The 23636-nt window shown below is 40.1% G+C and overlaps 1 protein-coding gene across 2 annotated transcripts in view; it reads right to left on the bottom strand.

Annotated features, from left to right (window-relative positions):
• The window catches only part of EBF1 (EBF transcription factor 1), a gene marked incomplete at its 5' end in the record, with an annotated part of 270516 nt that overhangs the window by 94656 nt on the left and 152224 nt on the right, over nt 1–23636 (bottom strand). For both annotated transcript variants that reach the window (XM_084295004.1, XM_084295005.1), the window contains one exon: nt 6509–6590. In XM_084295004.1, the coding sequence (XP_084151130.1) occupies nt 6509–6590 (82 nt within the window). The remainder of the gene's footprint in view (nt 1–6508; nt 6591–23636) is intronic.

Genomic DNA, 23636 nt, shown 5'->3' with positions numbered 1-23636 from the left:
TAATTAACTTTGCTCGACAGTTTATTTCTTCCTCCATTATCAGCCCCTGTCAGCCGCAAGCACACTGCCGCAAAGGGGGACCTCAGCCCTTTTGATTGATCACCGATAGATTGACATGCAGATTAATTTAATTAGAATCACCTCACTTGAGAAATGAAAGACAATGGCAAGGAGGCTAATAGATCTGCTCTTATAATGAGGCAAGCCTCCAGAGCCATGGCAGAGGATTTCTGATTTATTTTGCTGAATTCCCCAGTCGCTCTGAAAGGCTCTTGCTTTAATTGTTCTTGGTTTTGAGAGGCTTTAGCCTCTGAAGAGGTGAAATGCTTTACAAGGATTGGCAAACATTGCTTCAACTCTCTCAGGAAGCTGCTGCCTCTCAAAGTTGGTCAAATGGGGACACTTAAAGGATCGCTTACAACATTTCAATTTCATCACTTGAATAGGATTTAAAAATTTAAACAAAATATTTTCCACCTACTTCTGACCACCTATAAAATGCTTAAAAATATAAAGTAAGTGAAGCTGCTCAGATGCCTATAACTAATTCCAAAGTTTTGTCTCTAAAAAGAGGAATACAAAAGAGAATAGTTTACATCTAAAGGATCTTAAAATGGTCCCTCAGAATGGCATTCCAGGCAATAGATTTTTGCGTGTGTTATAAGTGAAAGATATTAAAATACAGAATAAATGATTCAAGACCTCTTACAGATGGAAATTTGGGAAAAAGAAAGCATCAAGTACTGTAGGTAAGTTCTTCTGAAATCAAACTAGGAAAAAAAAAAAAAAAAAAAAAAAAGAGAGAGAGGGAGAAAAAAAGCCCTATATATAAAATTCCAAAAGGGATTTCAAAAGTAATTTATCCTTTGCATTCCTGAGGGATAGAATAAAGTTTATGATATTTTCAATAAAATATGATCTTATAGTAAGTGGCTCAGGGTTTGCAATCTTATTTGTGCACTTGCATCCATTGTAAATTCTTTGCAACTGGGATTTTGAGCCAAATCCTTAGCTGACATTGCCTGTCATAGCTCCATGATTTATACCTCCCCCTTATTTAATTCTATGGGTCTGCTAAGAAAATTAATACTATTGCAATTAATAAAAACTACGATGTCAAATATTTCCCCCAACCCAAAACACATAGAGGTACATACATATTGCCCACTGAAGCTGATCAATCATGTGATGGAACCCAAACTTTTGAACATTTCTAGAAAAGGCATTCTGAAAACTAACAATTCAAGAGTAATAATAGCAAGACAGGTCTCAGATTTGTGAAAGACATGTATGTAAGTAGCTGTCTCTATCCATGCACATTTCTAGGGAAGAACTCATGGAAACAATCCTAGTGAGGTCACTTTTATGGGAGTAAAGCTGTATTTGATTTTTCCCCCTCAGGTTTCCAAAATTCTTGATGTGACAGATTTTGAATTACTTAACAGTGTCTTCCTACCTGCCTCCTGAGTTTGATTTACTACAAAGAGACCACATTGGTGTGGTTCTTCAGTGTCGTTAGCAGAAGAAACTATAAAAGGAATCCCCAAGAGAAACTGTTTCCAGTGTCAGGAAACGCAAAAAAAAAAAAAAAAAAAAAAAAAAATGGTTACTCTTATGTGTCTGTCTGAAAAAAAAAATGATTATTCATACTGCACTTGTAAGAAACAGCAAAAACTGCTTACTGCTTTAAACACAAAATCTCATTAATTCAATAATACTGAAGATATACTGCCCTAACGAAATATTAATACCCTTAATTATTAACAGAGAAAAAAATACACCTTGAATATTGTGTGCCACAGTTACATACTTGGATTGCTGCAGAGCACTTACATACTTACAAGTTCTGCTCATATTTTTTAATCTAAAAAAATACTACACTCTCCTCATTTTGATTTTGAAATGATTCGGATATGTTCAAGTCAAAGCACATGCTAAAACTAATTTGTGGAGAAATCATAAAATTAGGGGGAGGGGAGAGCCAAAGTAGATGTGGAATGGGCACTGAGGCATCCTAAAACACAGACCATAGCAAGAGGGAAAGGCACACTACAGTTTAATAAATGATTAATGAGGTGCTGACACATTAATGTAAGCACAGGGACAAGCAGGCCTGCCAAATCTCAAACCTTTCCAAATTTTGTCAACAAAACACAGTTTTAATTTGGGACAGGCAAACACGGAAAACGATTTTGAGCTTTAGCTTCAGCCCTTCATAGATTTTGAATTTAAATCCTGTATCAACATCGGAGGAGACAGGGGTATGAAAGAAACACATTGGTTTATAACTTTGTTCAATGAAGTTGGCACTATCAACTGCATTAATGTATCACAACTCTATGAATTATTCTGCCTGCCATTAAATAGTTCGGTTGTGAATGCTTTGGAGCTTAGTTAAAAAAAAAAAAATATTCTGAGACCAGGAGCCTGTAGATCAAGCTATTTATCCACGTTTAGCACTCAGCCTGTTTATTTGTTATAGTACCTCACCTAATATATCAAAATTAAGCATTGCATGACTCCTCATTTTTAACCACAGCCCATTAAGCTTTGCTAACTGATTAAGACATAGCATGTTCCTTGTGCTTTCAATTTTCTCCAGTGTATAGTGAGGGTTCTGATATTTTTGTGATGTCCCCAACATCCAGTGGCAAAGGCAGAGAAAATCGGATTAAGATGATTTCCAGCTTTAAACTGTGTCATTAGTGTTGAAACTGTAACTCCTGCATTTGCTGCTCTTCTGAAAGCTATGTAAAAATGGCTTGAGCAACGTCTTTATTTTTACCACCACTTGGTGACCTCTTCCTAAAATGTCTTGACTTCTTTATACTAGTAACTAAAAATTTCTTTCAGTTTAATAAGACACTTGAAAACGTGTCTAACTTAAAGCACATAAGTACAATACATTCAGTAATTTTGCTTGCATGCACAAGGCCAGGCCAGGTGCTTAATTATCTTGTTGAATTGGGCCACAACTCTCACTGCTATTTTCCAGACTTTTTTTTTTTTTTTTTGGCCTTTACCTTCTCTGGGGATGAAGCCTTGCACGTCCAAATTCCATTATCAGGGATTCATGAAGCATCATCTCTTTCTCTTATGCAAATTTACAATAAGACACAAGTGGCTTCAATTCAAACATGAGTGGCAGCATCCCATGGAGGCAAACTAGCAGCCTGGGCTGGGGAAGAGCTTGTGCTAACAGCATCAAACAGTGTGGCAATTTCCAAGTGACTTTCAAGGTTTTCATAATAAACAAATGTTTGGGGTTTTATACAGTGACTCAGTCTGAAAAGTTTCCTCTAAATTAAAACTTGACGTGTCAGTTTGCAAGCAGTTGTGCTAAAACAAGAACAAGATAGCTGGGGCACCTGGGTTTCATTAATTACAATAATACACAAAACTGTTTAGGTTGTGTGAGTGCTGAAAAACAAAATCTGGCCAGAATTTATCCATGATACAGCCTACTTATTACTATTACTGCTGCCTGGGGCTCTACAGCCCATCCCACCAAGACTGATGACTTGTGACAAAGAATGCACAAACAGGCTGAGCATCTGCTCCATGGGGTTTTGGGAATAAAAAGGTAAGGTTGGAGCAAGGAGAAAATAAGTGGCACTGCCAAATGTTTTGTGTAATAGGACTGACGAAATACAGAGATGAAGTAATTTTCTTGAGAACGAATGAGGAGTCTGTGGCATAGCTGAATACTCAACTCAAGTCTTGGGTCCTTGCATAGACAGTACTTTACTTTTTCTCTCTATCTCTCTCTGCTGCTAGAGACACAGCTAACACAGCCAGGGCAAGCACTGCTCCATAACACACTTCTGCTGGCACTTGACCCTGCTGATATACAGCACTGAGTTGTCACATGCCTGGGCATCTCAGACGTACAGAGAAATTTATTTTCTTCCAGGCCCACAACTGCTTTTATGCTAGGCCTATTTCACTAGTATATTTGCAAGCAAAGTGCAGGATAAAACTTCCTAATTCACTTCTATACGTGGATGAAGACTCACATGCAGGTCTTCTGAATCAACACATACTCTGCCTCCTCCCTGTGCTTTCTTAACCTGTCTTAGACCATACTACAGTCAGACAATTCCATGTTGCAGGAAATAAAACTATTAAGAAACGAAATTTTCAGCATGACCTATTCTTAGATGGTACAAGACTCATGCCCCTGGCCCTTCACTATCTCCCCACCAAAGCCACAAGCTCTGTTCTAATAACTCCTAGCAAGTTTGGGAGACTGGTAACTGACACCATGCCAAAAGGTGGAAAAGTCTCCAGGCAGCTTGACAGTCCAGCATAGCTGAGGGAATAAAGTAAAGGAAGGGAAAGTCTCAATTTTTCTGTGAAAAGTGTGTGCTACTATCCAAAAAGTATTTGGAAATGCATTAGTCTCATGTTTTTAACCATACCTTTGACATAACTTTAAGACAGAATTTTTGAGTCACTGGGAGTATTTCAAAAGCACAAAGCAGCTGATGACAAACACTCTACTCACTTCACAAGGGCCTAGATTTCATTTGGTTCCTATACAACACTGTCTCAAACACCTAGGTGCATCATATTATCAAGATACTATGTGTATACATGGTCCTTTTCACCCCAAGAAATAAAAAATGAAGCCTGGATTCTGTAGTGTGGTTGTTTTATTTTAAGAAGTCTGTTGCTAAAAGAACGAGTTTGACATTGAAAAAAAAACAAAAAACAAAAAAAAAGGCAATGTAAAACAATAAGCCTGGGCACTTAACAGAATGCTGCAAGCTTCAATACCACCCTGTATTATAGTATGAGTGGTTCACTCTGCTGAAAGTGATTAATTTCTTGAAAATGCTAAGGTCACACTAATTGACATGACCTGTGTAATTAAGCAGTCTCTGTTTACACACGAAAAGCTCAACTGCTGTGAAGCTGGGTTTGTATGACAGAATGTCTTTACAAGTCAAGAGATCAACAACCTTTCCTATGTCCTACCTACTCGCCGACACAGGCTCCTGATTGCTGCTCTGAGAGAACACGCAAAGGCATTACCATATGAAAATCAGCCTCTAGCCTGGACGAGCACAAACCCAGCAGAGTGTACATGTTGCGAAGCAAGCTCTGACAGGCCCCAGGGGTGACTGCTTGGCCTAAATCCCCATGCTGGTGAGTCCTTTTTCCACTTTCTCCTTCACTGATAATGCCCTCTCGAATCATGGGAGAAATGTGACAGAGGGAAGAACATGGGGTGAGAAGTCAAGGGCTCTGCCATGCTAATGCTAGCTTTTATACTGATTAATTTAATCCCTGCGGCCACATCTCCTCCCTTCTGCACATCTATGCTTTGAGGGGCAAATAACACCCTTCTGACTTCCAGTGTTGTTGCAATTAAGCAGTTCAACAAAAGACATATGTTTTACATGTAAATAATATTGCCATTTACATATCATTTAGCACTTTCAAGCACCACAGTGCCATGAAGAAACAAACAAAAAATCTGAGCTACTGCAGAAAGCAGCAGGTATCTTTTGGAGTCTTCTTGCTCCAGAGACCCATGGGGTCAATGGGACAAACCTCCTATTTTTTCCTCAGCTCCCAGTGGCAAATCCCCACTGAATGACTATGTCGTGTTTTCTCTTTGTGCTCTACCTACGCCTCCCATCAAAAAGAAAGGTCCTTTGGCTGTCTATACCATATTTTAATTCAGCCGATACTCGGGTAAAGCATCATTGGCACAGTCAAAGGACCACATATCCAATACAGGGCTTGGAACAACCACTCTCAATGTTGCCACCATACAATTCTCTGCTGCCAACACTGAGAAAGGCAAGCACAGGTTGTCTTTCCAAGAGATACTGCTGTTCTTAACCACAAAAGTGGTCATGGGCGTATGGGTACCATAAGAAAATGTCTTTGGCCACCTGAAGCCGTGCTGACACCATAGCTCCTGGGCCCTACTCCAACATGCTGCAACAGTGGGGAAATTTCAGTCCAAAATATCCCAAAAAAGATATACATAACAGGACTGACTACAGGGATGGACCATCACTACGTTGATACACATTTATGAGTCTTCAGTGCTGCAGAAAAAATAACTCCTGAAGTGTAAGCAAAATCATGAGCTTGATTTTGTTGATGAATTACTCTTATACCTTCCTCTGCCCTTTCCAATAAAGACAATGCTCTCTTAGTTTGACATGTTTACATGAAGGCAAACAATTTTCCAGGTAGAACAGAGAACCTAGGAGCTAGGTTGCCTCATAACTTAAAACAATAGCGAGGTCATTTTGTTTTTCCTTTTCAGCCTTTCATTTCGTATGGAGATGACTATCTTCAAGAGTTTTCTTGCCCAGAGGAAGAAACCCCAACTACTTCCTGCCAATTCTGCTGTGATGAGAAGCCCCTCTGTTGCCTTATTATTTATTTTTTTAGCATCTCCCAGTGAATTACTCAGTTAGTTTGGGTCAAAGTACTTCTATCCCTAACAGCTACTGATTTTTAAGAGGAAGCACATCCAACTGACCTGAAATCGACGCATGTCTCGAGGGTTTCCTGCATTTTTTAGGCAATTTTGGTTACATTTGAGAAAAAATTTCAAGAAGAACCTGTGGAGAAAGAGAAATGGACATTAATATCTCATAAACAGTTTGCAGTAGTAACATGTAACATCTGCACGTTTGGTCCAACAAAGCCGTGTTTACATTAGTAATCCCAACTCAGACAAAGTCATCCTACTGACTATCCACTGAGGGAGCAGAGCTGGTACAGGCCCCAGTACAGCAAAACATGTAAGCACATCCTAAGGTGTAAGCATTAGATCTGTTGTGTCAGAGCCATTAAAGCTTGCAGAGTTGGTCTCTCTGTCGCACTAAGTAGCCAACTTTGTGGTGCCATCAACAGCAGCAGGGAAGTACAAGACATATATTTTGGTTCAGCAAAAAGAGGACAGAAAAACGCCAGCCAAGAAAATTCCCATATCTACCAGTGGAGTTTTGTTTCACCAGTTTGCTTTAGTGTGCAAAATTTGATTTAATACAAAAATAACTAAACTGTTCCATACAATCAAAATCTCCCTTCCACAGTTAAACTTGGTTTGTACATAACACTAATTCTCAAACAGTGGCTAATGAAAGACCAAAACCCGGTGGAGGAGAGGGGGGGGAAGTCTTAGTTAAAAGACTCACTTCATGGAAAAATGAAATCTTTTCAATGCTGTCTATTTCCTGACCATACACAGTTCACTGAAGTAGCTATATGACCCTGACATATCTCTCTAAGAAAAGACATTGCATTTTACAAAGCCAAAGAAAAAAGCAAACATTTCACTGAAAATATTTCCTTCGGTGTTATGCATCAGTGGACTGTAAACTCATAAAGACAAGTCAATGAATAATAGCGGGTTTCAGATTCCAGGCTTCCTCCTTGAGAGCCAAAGTTTATCAACCTTTTGTCCAAAATAAACTACAGACTAAGGCCTACTAAAGCTCAGCTGTGCAAAATGTAATCCTACAGCAAGTTTAAAACCTAGTGCAACCAGACAGAGCAACGTTACATTTGCAATAACCATCAGTTGACTAAGCAGAAACTAATCTGACCTGTCTCCATATACAAAAAGCAAGGCAGGGAATTGTTTGATCCTGTTTTACTTGAAATTGGAAAGTTAACTTTTGCAATCATCCATCTTTTAACACCCAAACTGAATGCTAAGTCAGCAGAATCTGCACATGCTGCCACCAGGAAAGGCAAAACTGGAGGGTAAACAGCTTCAGAAAATCCCTTTTTGATGAGCAGCATTCTTTGCCCCGCTCTAGTTGTGATGCTGCCCTTCAAAGAGGCAAGTTTTGGTGCTTGCTCCTCCATGCCAAGAAAAGCATATCAGGCAAACATCTGCAAGGACAAGTTCAAACTCCAAGGGACTGTTTTCATTAAAGAAGAGTAAGGTAATGAGGAGGATTATAAATTGCAATGCTCAGGATTATCAAGGACTGGATCTCCTGACCCACAAAGTCCCTTCTCATCCTGTGCTCATAAATAATAGCACGCGATCAGCAATCAATATAAAATAAACAGCCGCCACACTTGAACAGGGCTTTGGAGACACTGCATTTGTTTATGCCAAAATAAAGAGTGGTGTATGCTGTTAGGTTTTCTCATCAAGCAGGTTCTGATATTCAATAACTGAAAGTTGGTGCTATTTGTTGTACGTGTGTGTGTCTTTTTAAGCCTCTAATGGCCAGCTGTGACAGCCTGATTCAGATTGTGTAGAAGAAGCTGTCAGCACAAATCTTGGCATCTCGAATCCAGACAACTGCTTGCCACCAGGCGAAGGTTTGTACTCGTGCCAGAATGGATTTTGAGAGACAAGCAAATAGGGCATTAATTCCGCCAAAGAAAAGCGAAAAGTGGGGAGAGTTCAGGATCTTACACTTCAGATGATGGCTTTCCTGTCAACAGCTCATCATTTAGCTCGTGCGCTATGAAGGGCACGGACATCAGATCCCTCTTGCCCTAAGCTGGCCCTGTCATGCAAAATGCTGGCAGGATCCAGAGACCACCCCTCCATTGCAAGATTGCTTGCTGAAATAAAAAGCCTGGCCATCTGTTGGGAGGCAAAGACATCCCTGTCAGCTGGTGCCTCCAGCCTCGAACAGGCCCTTATGTGGCAAAGCCTCAGTACCATTTACTCTTTGGGGAGAAGCCTGCACTCACCCAGGGTTTGTCGGGGGACTGTTCACAGCTCTGCTGAGTGCCGAGCTCAGCAGCTGCCTGCTCGGTCTGCTGCAGCCAAAGTGCCACACCACAGCCCTGAGCAGAGCTGCGACGCAGGAGAATCAAAAATATCAGCACTGAAAGATAGCAACAGCCATGAGAAGGTGGGAAGAGCCTTCCCAGGCTGGCACCGTGCAGCACGTGCAAGCTGTGCAGCTGGCAGCTCCACACACGGCTCCCAGAAGAGGTGGAAAGCTCCTCATGGAGCTCTCTGGAGAAACGCTTCGCATTCCAGCTCAAAGGCTGGGAGAATCACTATGAAATACATGAGCTGGGTTTGGGGGTTTGCAAACTGACCTACAGTTTCAAAGTCCTACTCCATTTCCATTGCACCATCTCCCCCAAATCCTACAGAAGTTTCAACAAAAATAAACTGTAGAAGAAATTAAACTCACCTATTTAAATCTATTTAAAAAAAAAAAAAAAAAAAAAAAAACACTCAGGCAAGCAAGCAAACAAAACTTCCTTTGAATTAAATCAACTCTAGAAAAAATAACTTTAAAAAATCCTACAATATTTTCAGAGGAACTTTCAAGACATCATGCTTACACAGCCAAGTTTGTTCTCTGCATTTTAAGTACAAATTCACCAGTTTATAGACCATGCCCTGCCAAGCGCCATATTTTTGTTCCACTGAAAGACAAAACAAAGTATAAGCTCCACTTTGTTTGGAAATGCACTAGAGCTGGAGCCCCCCAGATCCACGGAAACTTCCCATGCTCACTCAAGCAAGAGGTAAGAAGCTCCTGAGCTGGCATAGGGTGCACCAATCGATGAAATCCCTGCTCCGACAGGCAGACAGATTTGTATGGATTAGGGCAAGGGCAGAGCAGCACTGTCTGGTCCATGGGGTTCACCCTAGTCGCTTGATTCTCCCTCGATTCCTGCTTGAAACCTCTTGCCCAGGTGCTTTCTTCACCTCAAGTCCAGTCCTGCCAGCCTTGCTCATTAGCAACACTTCACTCTGCAAATATTTCACATTTAGATTGACAGGACTGGTCCAGGAGAATTGCCAGCAGAGCTGAGCCCTTTGTAAGCATAAACTTCCATCCTTGTTTGTTTGCATCTAGCTTCTTCACAGTGTGCTTTTTTTTTTCCAGTTTTAACTTTCTCCCCATTTGGCAGGGCTGTGTAGCATTAATACTAACCACAGAGGATATATAGCATTAATACTAACCACTGGGGTCTGAAATTCATTCCCAAGATGAAAAAAATGTGCAAAACAGAGGAGCGTCAATAAAATCTTCGCCTTTAACTCTCTCTCCAAACTTATGTGACTGCTAAACACCAGCTCTTCCGCCACACACGACTCAGTCATCAATTACACTTATTGCTACCATTAAACATTTCTTTTTTGCATGAATCAAAGAGAACGTATTTTCCAGCTCCCTTCCTGACTGCTAACATCCCTGGCACGAAGACCACTGGTGCACATGGAACAGAGCAACACAAGCTAACTCCATGCAAGTCAGCTCAGGTCCAGAACATGGAGACTTTTACAGACCACCTGGATTTACTGATTTACACTGCAATTAAATCAAAGGACTCTGTGCTTCACCCCTTATCCCATACGGGCATGGTTGGACAGTATGGGACTGCAGTTTGGAGGAAAACTAGTTAATTTTAGGTTTTATTTAGCTGCAAGAAGATGCAATGCTGGCTGCAAAACTGCTCAAGCAGTGAAGTCTCTGAGCAGATAATCCATGCTGCGGTATAATGCTACTACAAACCTCTGAGAAACTGCAAGGACCAATGTAGAACCATAACCTTCAGTTAAATACGAAACTCCAGTGTAAATCAAACAAAACAAAACAAAAAAAATTGAACTTCTGTCTTCTGCATGCCAGCTGGAAGCTCTAACAGATGGGTTAGTAGCTCTTCTGGAAGGGTTCTCTCCTTTTCTTACAATCTGATAGAAAATTCCCTTTGGAGATAAAGATTTTTTTTCTTATAAAACTGCTGCATTCCCAGAAAGGTTTTGGTGTCACAGGACTCACCATTTGCTCTCTAAACAAAATGCTCTCACCATTGCCCTCTACTCTCTGCTAGCAAGGGGCTCTTTCCCCGGTCCTCTCTGGCTGCCCCCATTGCATTCCCGCAGTGCTGTGCTGCTTCTGACACCTGCTCCATGTCCCTGCTGGCTCCTTCCTGACGCCCATCCTCTGATTGCCCTCCTTCAGATGAAGATCCAGAGAGCACACTATAAACTGGAGGTCACTCCCCTTGTACAACATGCTCCCTGCCACTCACCACTGCCCACCTTGTCCAGCCCACTGCAAAGCTTCTGGTTTGTGCAACATCCACCCAGCAGCATCCCACTCTTTGTCACTGCTACCTACCTCAGTGATTCAAATCAAATAAATAACAGCAAAAATCAAAATACTAGCAATAAAGATGTAAAAGGATTTTGCCTTCTTAGTTTTCTTGCCACCACAAATTAATACCCATGTTTATTAAAAACAAACAAAGAGTTAAACTAAAGAAAGCAAGCCCTGACATAACGTAGGTCATTTCTCCTGTCACTCCCCCAAAGGAAATTTAAAGGAACTCAAACACGAAGGCTAAGCAGTAGGATTTTCTTGCCATTGCCACAATAAATATGTCTGTGGAAGGAGAAAAAAAAAATAGTTGGAAAGGGAAGACCTGCTGCATTCCTGATGGTGAAGAAAAGCTTGTTTGTTCCCAATACATTGGAGAAGTTGTTCAGGAACAGTTCATCCATGTGAAAATATGACAGCTGTCGGGCTGCCAAGGTCAGCCAGAGCAGTGGCTATCCAGAAAGTGAGCGGCAGTTATACAACTTTAACCTGTCTAGGGCAAAACTGAGAAAACCCAGCTTCTCTGCGGTGTAAACGCATTTGTTAGAAGAGGGCAAATTTAGACTCCTGGATGGAGCACAGAAGTATATGTGGGTTTGCGAAATTAGTAAATACAAAATACATGGGTCACTGCAATAACTAGCAACTGTCCACCAGGCTAAAGGACTGCATGCCCATTCTATATGGCATACCGATTCAGCAGAGTACTAAATATGTGCATAAATTTCAATACTGAAGCAGTCCTGTTGGAGACAAAGGTACTACTCACATACTCCAGTACCTTGCAGAACCAGCTCCGCTGTCAGCCTCGCTCCGTTCTTTGGATGTCTTCCCAGCAAGAGGATGCTGGGGATGTGACGCTACAAATACAGTTCTCTTAAACAGTACCTGATGGATATTTTATTTCTGATGAAAACTTGGCATATAGAGAAGCCAATACAGGGGTGAATCCACAGGTCACTGAGAGGCAGCAAGGGCACATACTTCATCTGCTTCATTTGCTTCTTCAGGGTTTTCTATGCACTTTTCACACATACCTCAGTTTCTCAGTCAGCAACTTCTATTGCATAGACTGGTAACTAAATCTAGTTTGCAGTTGACTACTAAAATCAAAATATGGAAAAAATGCATAATTTCATGCAATTTTAACTTGAAAACAAATAATCAAGATGTAGAAACATCCTTTTAGAAATTTCAGAAGCACTAGGTACATTTCTTTCCTTTACAAGACGACTTTTCTAACTAAAACTCCTATATTAAAATGGAAAATTCCCAACTTTTTAAAAATTAAACTGATACCATAACGTACTACTTTTCCAGCATTTCTAAACTTTACTTAAAAGGAGCATTTTTTTATTCCACTTTGCCACAGAAAAAATGTTAAAATAATGGAATTTCCTGCACTGTAGAAAATCTGAGCACAGACTAATTCTACTGATAACTGCAGAAAAAGTAGGGGGAAGGGGTGTGTGTACTTGGAAATCTTATTATTTAAAGTATGCAAACTCCCATTTATTAATGAATCTATTGTTGCACAGTTTTGTTTTGTGTTTTGTTGTTGTTTTACCTCCCAGACCTTTTCATGTGCAACTAACCAGTCATGTCAGGTACTCTATTCACAAAAGAAAAATTGAGCCTTACACTGATATTTACCAGCATGAGGCTATTCATGGAAATCAAATATAGGCATGGGGAAAGCCTCCTATTACCCACATGTTCACAGCTGGATTTTACTTGGCTCTTTAGTCAATAAACAGCAGTAGCTACCTTTGTGGCATTTTTACAACAGGAAATTTATTCTGCAGAAGAGAAATTAAACACCAGATACAGTCATCTAACTCTCTTCTAAACACAACCTTCTTGAGTTGTCAAACATCCTAATTAAGAAGAAAAAAAAAAAAAATCCCAAACCTGCTTTCACTGGATTCAGTGTTCTTAGTGACTTAAAACTGAAGCTGAACCAGACCTGTATTTTGTATTTATAGGATGCTAAACAATTCACTAGGAAAAAAAAAAAAAAAAAAAAAGCCTGGAAAATTATTTATTTTACTATAAAATATATATCTCCCTCTTGAACTGCAGAGAAGGTACAAGGAAGGCAACGTGACAGAGAGAATAATCCTCAAGCAGTCAGAGTCTATTGACTGAGATTCTTCAGGCAATGCCATAATAATAGAAACAGAATAGTCTACATTATTTTTGTGAACTTGCTCTGACTCCTGGAGCTAGCATAGCTGGAGCTTGCTGTTATCAATATAGTAAATATTCAGTTCAGTGCAGCAAATAAGCGAGGAGGCACCCACATAATCACCAAATCAGAGGGTAGGAATGCCCAAAACAGCCGTAAATTACTCATTGCTCACTTTACCAAGTGTTTCCAGTCGTTTTTCCTTAGGTCTGCATGTTCTGCACAGTGAAGCACAGCATATCAATTTTTCATCTTGCATCTTTTGGATCTAGCTCTCTGATACTGTTATAATGAATCAGAGAAATTTAGAGTACTTTGGGAAAATGTGTTTGGCATTTTTGCCCATGAGTGAGTTAAAATCCCAGGGAGACGGTTTTGGTTTCTTCTCACGGATTTTTAATAAGAAAAGAAAGAGATAACACCACCCAAAAACATCATCACAAAACAGAATTAAACAGTCCAAAGGCAGGTTTGAGTGCTCGGTTTCTGTAATTTAATTTTGCCCCCAGATCTGACTTTTTAATATTTTTTCCTTAAAGTAGTGAAAATCTGAATTTTCTTATATCTCCTTACCTGCACTCAGCTCTATTATCTACAATTTTTATTAAATTTCAACTGCAGTAACCCTCCTATCATAAAACAAAGTTGGAAGGAGTTTATGCCATCTGTGTACAGTGCATGCAGAGTGCACTTGGTTTATGACAGCTAGATGCAAGATAACCAAACATACACACACCAACGGTATTGTTAGAGCACAGTGAGGTAAGCAGCAGAGCTGCGCGCCCATGCCCCACGCAGAGCTGCAGTTGTTCACTTACACAGCGCAGAAGCCTCCCGAGCTCTGCCTTTCTTTGCATGCTTCAAATCACAGCCTGTTCTTTACGAGCTGATGGGCTGTGCTTCAGCTGAAATTGTGACAGACTTTCCAGTATTGGAGTACTTCATCACCCAGCGAGTACAGCCACATAACCAACAGAATTTACTCTTATCTATTTCCTAAAAGAACCAACATTCAATCAATTTCTTTCAGCTTAACTACTTTTCCTTTCACTCTTTCCCCATTTCACCCCTCAAATACTAGGCTATAAAAATGGGTTAACGATTTCTAATTTTTACTGAAGATGCTCGACTTCAGTCACTGGAAAAAATATAAAACTGCTCTGTGGTCTGTCATAGTTCACACAATGCCATTGAATTAGCAGCCCTCCCAGAGTCATACTTTTGCTAAAAGAACCTCTGTTCAGTGTAAGCGATGACAGATAACAGCATTACTGTTATTGTAATATGATAGCAGTATTTGGTCGCCTGCTACCTCAAGGTAAACTACTGTAACTTTAGCACGGTTACCGAAAAGCATCAGCAGTATCACAGTCATGGTATGCTGGAGAGCAGTGCTAATCCAGCCAGCTGAAGCTGTTTCTCCCTTAGCAGATGTGGGACCCTAAAACTTGTCACCTGGAGCTGAGGGTGCTGATGACATATTTCTTTCGTCTGCTTACAAAGAAAGTTATAAAGATTCACGTTGTAAATATTTCACGTGTGGGAAACAGCCACTTCCTTTCTTCCCCCCCCCCCCCCCCCCCCCCCTTTCCCTGGATCAGACATATATAAAGAGCTCATATATAAAACTGTGTGCAACCTGCCTGCACATACAATAATTAATGATTCCTCAACTAACCTGACACCACTAATAGCCTTAAATAACACTGACGCAACAGCATGATCATCTGAACCTGCAAAACCCAGAGGGGCAGGCTATTTAAAGGACATGTGTGAGCAGTGAGCCTTCTGGCCAGAGCCTGAACCTCTCAAGCACAGAGAAAAGTTTCTGTACAAAGAGATGCAGAGTGTTACTCAAAACCCTCTGAGCAGAGGTGTCCTTGAATAGTTGGGTTAGGTGTAGAAATTGCAGTAATGATATTCCTTCCCATGACCTGGCTCAAAACCTGCTCTGGTTTTATTTTCAAGATTTTTTTTTTTTTTAAGTGGAGAAAAAAAAAAAGACAGAAGGGGAGGAGGTCTGGTAAGACTGACATGGAAAAGATATTTGACCATATTTATGCACAGGACTGATGAAAGAGAGAAAGGATTAAGAAAGATGCCATTTTAGATCTCTTATTTACAACAACACACAGCGTATGGCAGTAATGAATCAGAAGCGCATGAGAAATGAAGAAAGCGATTATTGAGTTCATTCATGTCTCACAATCATTAACTATACACAATTCCAAGGAGTCTCCAGCCCCAGGGAAATGTAACAGAAATCTAGTGCACATGCTGAAGTGTGCCCATGACATGCTGACTCTGTGCAAGCTCAGGGGCTCTCAGCTTCAGCTGTTCCACTGCCTCAGGACCATTAACAGAGAGAGAGACATGTGCAGGACCATGGGATTAGCTGCTGGGGTGTCACCCCAGTCTCAGCTTTTGTATCACCAAATCCTCAGCAGAACTGTAACAGTGATGACCAACTTAGAAACGAGACTGTAAATCTCCTGTGCACACGGTCCTGCTATGAAGATGAGTGCAACTTACCTCACCCGACCCAGCTGGGTAATTACACAGAACATGGAAAGTGCCAATATTCTGAAGGATTGATTGCAACCCCTCAACAGACAATTTATGCTTCAAAAACCAAATGAAGAGTGAGTTTCAAATCAAGTAATAGCAGGGAAGGACTTTATGTAGGGAAGGAAAAAAAAAAAAAAAAGCAATAATGTTCGTAAGTTGTTATAACTTTTAGTAACTTAAACACGTGAACTAAACTGGGATCCTGGTCAGAGCTGGCAAGGAAGGACAATCTGAAAAAGATGCTACTGTGAGGTGTGATCCTTTTTTTTTTTTTTTTTCCTGAAGTAGTATTTTTGTTTGTTTCAGAAAACATCTAGTTAAAAGGAGTCTTTTAAAGAAGGCAGTGAGGGTGAGTCTCGAATTAGCTGCCCAGTAAATAATGCAAATGTATATATGCATATGTACCTTTTCTTTATACAAGAAAAGATCAAGCATAAAAATGCTGTGGAACAAAGTCAAATCCTGCCCTGAGCTCTTGCCCACGAGCTGGACATTCCACTCAGGGGTTCCCATTGTTTCACGATATTTAAGAGAATAAAGCTCTTGCTTCCTTTGCAGCGGGGAGCTCTGGCAATGAGGACGGGATCCGGAGTATTGTTGCTATTTTGAGTGCTGGAAGGAAGCAAAACGCTGTTTTGTGGAAAGGCGGAGGCACTTTGAGCCGTGCATGTGGTGGTTCAACAAGAGAAGATATTGCAGGGTGTTTGAAGGGGATGCTGAACTGGCTCTTGGTATAAAATTCTGCAGAATTTCTGTACATGTGTGCATGCAAGCAACCCAGAAACTGTAAAATATATTTTAAGTCACCACAGAAGAGGAAGACTGAAAGAGAAAAAAGAAAATTTGTGATGTAACACAAAGATGATCACACTAGATGTAATGGACATGTCATCACATCTGTGTGCTACCTTTAACACGACATTAGAAGAGTTTAATTAATTTTAGAAATAATGACCTATAGGTATGGCAGATGTGTAGAATCAAAACATAGCTTCTAAGTTTTTGGATGAAGTACAGCAAAGTTTTAACTAAAGCAATGGGCCTTGAACATACAAGAAAAATGCTTTTGCTGATGGCCACTTCTATGTCACAGAGACATGAAAAGGCATTACAGTCTGTAGGTAAAGGTAGTCTTTTGCACCCATCCAGAAAGGTGATGCAGTGAACAAGAATATTTTTGTCTGCCCTTGAAGCCACTCACCCAGCAAGGCTACCCAAGCTGGAGGATAAAACCAGATGTCCTAAACTGGAGTAGAATTAATATCAGAATACTGGTGATGAGTTATAGGTGGTATGAGGCAAGGACATAAGTGGGTTACAATAACATAATTATGTTTATGGCACTGTCTATTTGATTAGTTGGAATGTTGAGAAACAGCATATTTAGCATAGAGTTCAAGTGACTCAAGACATTGTAAGGATAGAGGGCACAGCATCAGATACGCTTACACAAGGGAGCAGGGAACAATGTGCCTTGTTATCTTTGGGAAAGAAGGTGACCTCTGTTAACAGCAACTTGCATCCTCCATGGGCTGTAAAAAAAAAAGTCAAGAGTTGGCCGCTCTCCTGTATTTGTGCCTGTGTCACCAGGATGCCTTTCTGTGTGAAAGCAGGGCTTATACACGTGATCAATAGGATACATAGCCAGAAAACACACTGCATGAGGGTTCACAAATTCCTACATAAATTCTGCATAGTTATTATTTCTCTGTACCACCATAGAGCAATGAGGACAGCAACAAAAACAGGAAAAAGTGGGTTTACAATGAGCAACTAAGTAACCTTGCCAGACTATCAGGGCAAAAGGGCTGGAGTTCTTGTTCATCTACATCATACCAACAAAAGCCACAAATAAGTCAACGAACTAGGAAGTGCTTGAACTTCACAACTTTTCACTCTCTCTTTTTAATATTTTACTATTCTTCATTTGAGAACAATTGTGCTGGCAACTGGCAAAGAGTAAAGAGGATGAGCAAAAACTCACAGCTGGCCCCATTCTAGCACTTCCCTGGGAAAAAAAAAAATATATATATATATATATATATAATATTTCCTCACTAATGTAAACATACCAAACAAATCTCACCCCAAAACTTTCTAACTAGACAATAGATTAAAACCATCAAGAACACTAGTGCAGAATATTGATTTTTTTTTTGTGTGTGCTCAATTCTGCAGCTCTCACAAAGTTCCACTAAAGACTTATCTATTAAGACCTAATTGCATAATAATTGGCTTAGATGTTGAAATATAATACTCTTTCTATAATACATAGATATCACTAAAGGAAATGCTGAAATCCTTTAGGATGACTGGCAAGACAATGTGGATATAGAGGACAGGATCAGGGGCTGATCTCAGAGATATTTGTATAAATCTAGAGAAGACATTAATTTTGATGTGTTCTGGTGAGTTGACACTCTGGGCCCAGAGTTAACTAATACTGGAAACAAAAACACAGCTATATGCACAAAGGCTTAATTAATCTCATTTGCTAAGTACACAATGTCAAGTTTTAAATCCCCACTCAATCTCCAAGTAAAAGCGAAGAGGGAGTTTGAAGAAGTACTTTGCAGTTCCAACAAGAAGTTGTAGCTAACATGCTGAAATATGCTGGCACCACCTTGTCAACAATAACCACCAACCAACAGACAACACCAACAAAATACTACTACTGGCTTAATTCAAAATGAGAAGGAAAATACAGTTAAATGTACATTATGTAATCAAGCTGTATGTGACTTCAGTGTCTATTAAATGAAATAACAGTTCTCCAAGTTCAGCAGTATGAATCATTCAGATTAAAACTGAATGACACTGTTTCTACCCTCAAAGTTTTCTTGGACTGAGCAGAATTACTACAGCAGGTACAAACAGATTGCTCTGTTCCTGCCTCTGCAGTGAAGTTTTTCTGCTGCCCTGGAGATGCAGCATTACCTGTCTACAACCAGTTTTAGCCTTGGCACTTTTTGAGTGCTTCACTAACATTTTACAAAGTTCACGGATATAAATAGGCAGTTTTGGCTCACTGTATTTGGGAGAGTGTGAAGATCCCTTCATCTAAAAGATTCCTGATGCTCAGTACAAGCAGCTAGCTGGAACTAGCAAGGACACTGAGGAGAAAACTTTCATCCTTGCAGAAAGTGTCTTGGGACTTGTTATGACTACAGGTGGTCAGACACTTGATTTTGTGTCTCTCCTGAAAGACAGCACCTCCACCAACGCAGTACTCTCTAGTGTCACACCTCTTCAGTAGCATCTAAAGGGGAAGCATACCTCCTACTGAGTCACCAAACACTGCTTCCCACAGTAGCAAGGCTTTTCCTTAGAGGACTCTTCTTTTTAAATAAAACTTGTCAGTCTAGTGATGCAGTGCCAATAACTCCATGTGGTTTTGCTTTTCTATATTCTGAAGGTTGCTTTTAAAAAATGGGTTTCATTACACAACTGGTTACAGCCAAGCGGTATGTCAAAAGTTTTAAACTGTTTTTTTTTGTTTGTTTGTTTGTTTTTTTGCAACTGGTCATAGTCTTCTTGATCTCCATCAAGTCATTTAAAAGGCATATTTCTAGTGTTCACCTACACATCTCTTTTAAAGCAACAGACAGATACAGCCTGCACTTCTTGATGAGAGTTCTAGATTATTTCATTTCTACCTCTAAAGATCACAAAATCATGACATGAAACTTTTCTTTTTTTTTTTTTTTTTCCCTTTAGAAAAAGGAATCTTTGTATTGAATCATAGGCAATAACACACTTGGGATATGAAAACCAAGAAGGAAAGTGGAGCTGGCAGAACACCCACTGAAAAGTCTTGCCTTCATCCCCGGGAAGATCATGCTTTTAAGATGTTCAGGCAGAAAATTTTCTGGAATTTCAAGTATGTTAATAGTTCAAAGTACTTATGACTCCAAGCCAAAACCCCAAATTAGAACGTTCCTGAGTTCTGGGCAACATTCAGTCTGCATCCTAATTCAGTGGCTGGACACATCGTTGTACGAGACTGAAATACAAATTCAGGTGCAAACAGCCACACCTTCTGTCAAGTTCTAACCTGAGGTTGCCACCTGACCAGAAACAACCAGTTCAGACCCCTAAAGACCAAGACATCTCTAGAATGAAATGGAAACATCTTCCCTAAGTGTGCAAGAGGCATTTCCAAACCACGTCCACCCGTTACTTCTTAAAGGACATTGGCAAATGGCACCCCTTAGGCTATATAAATCTCTGCAGAAGGAACAGCATAATTTTTCTCCCATCACAAACCTTCCAGACTAATATTTGACAGCCTAGATCAGGTGCTGTCCAAACATTTATTAAAACATTTTAAATGATGAATATATCCAATTATTACTATTAATGCAGCTAATACTGACTAATGAGGGGGAAACATACTAGCTTGTGTCCCACAATTCATTACCCCTGCCTTGTCAACAATTCAAAGCCCAAAACCTAATCATCCATACCGGGCCCTGTTATATTTCACACGTCACATTTAATAAGTCACTCAGTGCCTATAAATTAATGTAACATGTCGGCGTTTATGAGTGCGGCTTTGTCGCTGTTAACAAATGATGTGCTGGCCTAGTCTGCTGCAGCTCGGCAGTGACGAATGATGGAGGATGATTTCTCTCCAAACTATAAACTACACGCTGGGGACCACAGCAACACATAGGTGCACGTATGGGTACGTGTGTGCTCACACATGTGCAGACTGTATGGAAATGGTAGCTAATATAAAGGATGTGTGCCTGCATATGTTTTCATAGGCGCATTTCATATATTTTTATGCAGACTATTTTTTAAGCCAATCGTTCTGTTTTATCAATATACCTATTCATAAATGCATATATATGCACACTATATACTGTATAGCATTCTGGGAATGTATACACAACTCTTCAGCAAGTTTAACAAAAATATATCTACTATATATATATATCATGTTACAGTTTCACCTGTATTACTTTAAGTCAACCACGTTTATAGAACAATACATACAGGTGGAGCTGAGCTGGATTTACAATTAGTCTGAACACCTGTAAAATTTCCATGCTTAGTGCTTTCATAGCCAAACACAGCCTGAAACAGAAATGAAACACTGTAGGCTTGTATTGAAAAACATGCTGAACTGCAGATGACTGGCACAGCACCAACAAGTTCTGTTGGATTTTTTTTTTCTGAGCAAAACTGACTTTTTTTTAATAGCATTAATAATTCACAAGGTAAGACCTTAATAATGTACAACTCATGAGGAAAAACAATACCTGTGTTGTACACCTATTTTTTAATATGGGTCTTCCTATTTTCTTGCAAGAAGTGTAAGCACTGGAAAATAACAAGCAAAATGTTGGTGTCTTTTTGGTTACTTCAGTTACAGCTGTGGCAGGTTCAGGACTGATGAAAGACATCTGGATCTACGCACGGCTGCATTAAGTACTAGATGCAGTAATAAAACTGCATGTTGCAAACGTACACTGTGGCCAGGTGGGGAGTTGTCACTGGAAATAGCTTTTATAGAGCTCAACTGGTTTGTCAGTGGTGGAGGATGACAGCAGATAAGGAAAGGACGTCTGAGAGATGAGCTCTTACCCCGTGGGAAAGCTAAATTTTACCAAATCACAGACCAGGACCCCGGGTTTTGGTTTTGTAACAAAGCTAATGGTAATGCCTCTTTCCCCCTCTGTTCTCTTTCACAAGAATGATGTATATCCCATGTTACAGCAAAGATTCCCTAGGAAATGAAAAATATTCAAATACATGCAATAATTTGAAAAGTTTAACTGAGATGTGGATGCATCAGTGCTGAGCCCACAGCCAGTCTGGGAGGAGCAGATCTGACTGTGAATTTTCTGGGTACTTTTTTGCCTGTGTTGGGAAATGACAGTCTGTAAAACAGAAACTTTTGTGGGAAAAAGTCTTGTCTGAGGGTCTGCCAATATGAAAAAATGCTCAGAAAAAAATCTCCAGTGTGTCAAAACATCTTCAGATGGTTTATAAATGAAAAGCATCCTTTCCTGGTAAAATGCAAGACTTGCTTGCAAATTTTCATTGAAGTTAAAAAAAAAAAAAAAAAAAAAAAAAAAAAAAGTTTAGCAGTACATTTAAAAGTTGACATGGAAATGACTGAACTGAAGCATTTTAATTCAAGAATTTCCCTGTTTTCTTGGCCCACTAGCCCACAAATAGCTTAGTGATTTATTTTTGTTTTTCTTTATTATTTTAAACCTGGTTTCAAACCTGAAAACACCTAAAAGGTCTCTGGACCCGGTAAAACATTTCCTGCATAGGTGTAGCAAATACGTTTATGATATAGGGCTAAGCGCACTGAAGCTGAACCCTTCTCAACAAGAGCACCACCCTTCCAGCATCACTGTGACTTGGGAATCCCCACCCAGATATGTTGTACTGAATGTGGAACAAAACACAGGTCCTGAGATGTAAATTCACCTCTTAGGAACAAAGAGCAAAGAACAAACTGAGCGGTGCTAACACCAAGAGCTCCTCTGCCAGCTGGATTCAGGAGGCTTTGCCAAGCTTTCCGCCCAGGCAGCACAGACAGAGATGGGCTTCTCTGGAGGCCAGTTCTGGGCAGGAGCCCAGCCCAAGTGCTCCGAATTGTCTTTGGAAAAAGTTTGTCTTTCCATAGCCTCCATGGAGGGTGGCCAGCTTCCTGATTTGGGCTTTTCCACTGTGCTCCAGGACTAAGTTGTGCAAATACCCCCTTGAATACTTTCTTACAGAATGGGAAATTTTAACCTCTCTATAAATACTGTCTCCAAAAGTTATATACTTAAGCAGTGTTCAAAACACTTTAGGTTTCAACTGCTGACAAAGGTTTGTTCTTCACTTAATGTCAGCAACTGTGACTCAGTCCTTCCATGTCCTATTGAAGCAGCAATACTGAACAGTAGTGCAGCAAAAAGCCATACTTCTTCTCCAAAATCTCCCCATCCTGGAAAGGCCATCCAATGGTTAAAGTACTAGACCAAAACACAGAAGACCTAGATCCATATCTCTGCTTGGCATACATTGTAAGCTGCCAAGTCGCTTTTAGGCTGCTAAAGATGCAATTAAGCCCTCTTGAAAGTCCTACTGCACATTTTACTGCATCTTTAGAAGTCAAAACACCTTTAAAAATCTAGCTTTACATCTCTCTGTGTCTTCTTTTCCCATCTTTAAAATAGGGATCATGACACTTCCCTATCACACAGGTACAGTAAGGATAGATAAAGACAAAGACACTTTCTAAAAGGTGTCATACATATCTAGGGTTGTCTCATGTATTGTTGGCATAAAAAAAAATCTCAGATATTTTTAAAGACTTCTGATATATAAAGAGGGAAACGATTTAGGATTTCATAGACTTTTTTTTTTTTAACGTCTCTAAGAAAATTATTCAGTACAGGCAGGATCAGAGAAAGAAGCACACTTACCAATTTGTTTTTCTAGGTCGTGTACAGGGTGGGTTTTTTTTTTTTTTTTTTTGGTACTTCACATCTCTAGACTAATAGATATGGTAAAAAATTTGTTCAAAGGCTTGAGAATCCCTGCTCCTGCACTCTACGTAATTGGGCAATACCTAGTGCTGAAGGAAACCGTTTTGGAGTACAGTCTGAGGTCAGCCACGGCGCAGCAGCGTGCAGCGCCTAGCAGCAAAGGTTAGTTGACCAATTAAAGCTAAGTGATGCCTCGGTGTCCCAGCAGCCTGCCATTTGCACAATGTGAAAGGTAATAAAGATCCTGACAAGCCAGGACCACGTACCAACCAAGCAATACAGAGCCCTCCTACCAGAGCAAATAAGCAG

The sequence above is a fragment of the Netta rufina genome (assembly GCF_964035555.1).
Source record: "Netta rufina genome assembly, chromosome: 14".
NCBI lineage: Eukaryota > Metazoa > Chordata > Aves > Anseriformes > Anatidae > Netta > Netta rufina.
This window is presented reverse-complemented; position numbering and strand designations above follow the sequence as displayed.